At 33.1% G+C, this 3,111-nt stretch overlaps 1 protein-coding gene across 1 annotated transcript; it reads left to right on the top strand.

Moving 5' to 3' along the window:
• Positions 1-861: 861 nt before the first annotated feature.
• LOC145163737 (28 kDa ribonucleoprotein, chloroplastic-like) lies at positions 862-2,334 on the top strand. The gene is made up of 4 exons (XM_079082522.1): positions 862-999; positions 1,542-1,832; positions 1,924-2,025; positions 2,110-2,334. The coding sequence occupies exons 1-4, from the start codon at positions 862-864 to the stop codon at positions 2,332-2,334; spliced, it is 756 nt and encodes a 251-aa protein (XP_078938648.1).
• The last annotated feature ends 777 nt before the right edge of the window (positions 2,335-3,111 follow it).

Below are 3,111 nucleotides of genomic sequence, written 5' to 3'. Positions count from 1 at the left end.
AAGGCCTAATAAAAAGGGTGGCGATTTACCTCTGCGTGAGACCTTATACACCAGACCTAAAATTTGGCGGTTGAGTCTTTTCCAGTAAATATGACTAAGTTGCTACCAATAAGTGTCGTCGATTGACTTCTATCTGAGACCTGCAAAACCATCAAGAAATGAACATATGCTTATTTATTAAGACTAATATGTTCAGGATATTATACGATCACCACACGACCATGAAATTGATTAGATTTTCTATCAAAATCCATATGTTTGAACTTCTTTTTCCATCTCTTTGACTACTTGTTTTCTGAATACAGCTACAAAAATAGTTAAAACCAAAATGCATATCAGACTAATACGTATTTTAGGAAGATAATAGAAAGGTAGAGCTTAAATCTACCAAGTAAAGAGGTAGTTTCAATCAAATGGTAAGCAGCATAAGCACAGGTTCCATCCAAATTTATCCTACATGAAAAGAACCATAAATAAACAGATCTGAGGCTAGAGAGATAAAGGAGGGTTAACTTATTATTATAATATCAAAATTTTTGAGTAAACGGAGTGTGCTAGCAGAACATTTAAACGATTACACTCAGTAGTCTCAACTTGAACATGAAGTTTTGAACAAATTTTAATTTACAAGCAACCAAAATGAATATAGTCCCAAACAATGAATTATAGTCTAATTCCATTCCAGTGGTAACATCCGATTACATGGATTGAAGGCGATGAAAGCATTCAAAGTTAGGGTTATGATTTTCTAATTCGTAAAAGTGAGAAAACGAACCTCTAAAAGTGAGCCTGATATGGACAGAATGAAGATGACAAAGATGTTGGCGGCGATTGGTGATTGAAGGGGGGCGACGATGGGGGATGTGTGTCTATTATTACAACCCAAAAAGGGTAACTGTAGCTGGTGGTGGTGATGTGGCGCGCAGTGATCTTGGCAGCGACAAAGGATGCATAACTGCAGATGGTGACGACATGTCAACCATATGTGATGAGGGAAGGGTGGAGGAGATGCTTGGCAGTGGCTTTATATTGAAAGGGAGGCATCTGTGATAGGAGGGAGCGAACGATTGGGAACATGCCGAGATTTAAGAATGTAAACTTCAAAATTTTAAAATTGAACGTGTGATTCAAAGATAATGCCGAGCCAAAGGGAGTTGATTAGGTTAAAATTTTAATATTATTTTATTGGTGGTTAGTTGTACAATAAGCTTAATAGTTTGAACGTCTTAAAAAAATAATATTATTATATTCAATCTTATTATAGAAATAATAAGATTTCTTTTATATATATATATATATATATATATATATATATATATATATATATATATATATATATATAGCTAGGTTCATTTGTTTAAAGTAATTATTGTGTTATTGTATGCATAAATGTGGGTCAATCAAATTTTAAAATAAAAAATAAATAATTAAATTAATAAATAAGGGTAAATAGGTAATTTGATAATTAGTTTCCACAAATAATATCCTATAATTATGGTAATTTGATATTAATCACGTATATTTATAGATGATAATTTTAGGGTTTCAATTTTCCAATTGGCTTCTACCCAGAGCCAAGATCAAAATCCCGATTTCTCGATTGGTCACTCCAATTCGTGACCAACACCTCAGATTGGTCACAACAATTGACACAAGAAACTGAACCAGTAGATGAAGAAGATGCAATTAACGAAGAAGAAGAAGAGGAAGCAGAATCATATTCAGAACCACCTGAAGAGGCAAAGCTTTTTGTCGGTAACTTACCCTACGATTTTGACAGCGAGAAATTGGCTAATCTCTTCAATTCTGCCGGAGTAGTAGATATCGTCGAGGTATTAATCGATTGACTTTTCAGTAATTTCTTAATTAATTTCATATGTTGCATCGTGTGTTTACAATGGCCGATTTGATGTCTGGTTTTAGGTTATATACAACAGGGATACAAAACAAAGTAGAGGATTTGGGTTTGTGACAATGAGCACAGTAGAAGAAGCTGAGAAAGCTGTGGAGAAGTTCAATGGCTATGTAAACTTAATCTTCTTCTCCATCTATCCATCTTAATTACTACATATTCACATTAATCTGTAATATTGTTATGAACAAAAACAGGATTTGAGTGGAAGGGCTCTTACTGTAAATAAGGCTGCACCAAGAGGTTCACAACCAGAAAAACGATTGGTGGGGACTTCTTTCAAGATCTACGTGGGTAACCTAGCATGGCAGGTGGATAGTGAACGTCTGGAGCAGGCGTTTAATGAACATGGGAAAGTGGTCGATGCAAGGGTGATTTATGATCGTGAAAGTGGAAAATCACGTGGGTTTTTGTCAGCTTAGTGACATTCGTCTCTGTTACTGTTTTATTTTAATTACTTCAAACTTATATTTTCCACATTTCAGATCAGTATCTACATGATAATCTGTAAGATAACATGAATGTTTTTTCATGAATCCATTAAGATTAATTCAATTTCTCATAAGTTGAAAGCTTTACCATACATATAGTTGAAGTTCCAAGATTTTGATTTTTGTTCAAGTTCTTGTTTTCATACATTGCAACTGCAACAAGACTACAACCCTTCATTCATCTCTAGTTTCTTGAACTCTTGGTAACTTGAATTTGTTTCTTCATTCATCTCTAGTTTCTTTAATTTGTTTCATTCTTTTTGATTTAACACTTCATTTATGTGGACAGTGCAGGATCTTGACAAGGTTGAATTCTGAAAAGGTATCAAGTTTGTTTTTGTAGATGACTCAATGGTTGATATTGGTGAGATTCTAACTATATTGGAATGGAATCACGAATTCTAATTCTGTTGGAATCATAGAAGTTGATGCTTGAAGAACGGACCACAAAATTGAAACGGACCACATTATTCTTTTAGAATGTATTAGTCGTTGTTAGATTTTGATGTAATTCTTAACAATTGTTACCCGTATTCTATAAGAAATAATGTATTTTTTGTTTTTATTCTTCAATTGATTGTTCAAGGATTTGGTATTCCACAAGAAGTTTTTAAATTCATGATAAAGAAATAGGTTCAAGAATATTTTTATTATTTATGGTTCAAGAATATTTTTATTTTTGAATATACTCATAAACATATTCTGTCA

This window comes from Lactuca virosa, chromosome 3 (genome assembly GCF_052849685.1).
Source record: "Lactuca virosa cultivar CGN04683 chromosome 3, Lactuca_virosa_CGN04683_v6, whole genome shotgun sequence".
Lineage (NCBI taxonomy): Eukaryota > Viridiplantae > Streptophyta > Magnoliopsida > Asterales > Asteraceae > Lactuca > Lactuca virosa.
Note: the sequence above shows the minus strand (reverse complement) of the source record. Positions and strands in the feature narration are given on the sequence as shown.

Coding starts and splice junctions, on each gene's coding strand:
- LOC145163737 (XM_079082522.1), top strand. CDS start 862: ATGTGTGTCTATTATTACAACCCAAAAAGGGTAACTGTAGCTGGTGGT. Junction 1,833..1,923: donor GAGTAGTAGATATCGTCGAG/GTATTAATCGAT, acceptor GTCTGGTTTTAG/GTTATATACAACAGGGATAC. Junction 2,026..2,109: donor TGGAGAAGTTCAATGGCTAT/GTAAACTTAATC, acceptor GAACAAAAACAG/GATTTGAGTGGAAGGGCTCT.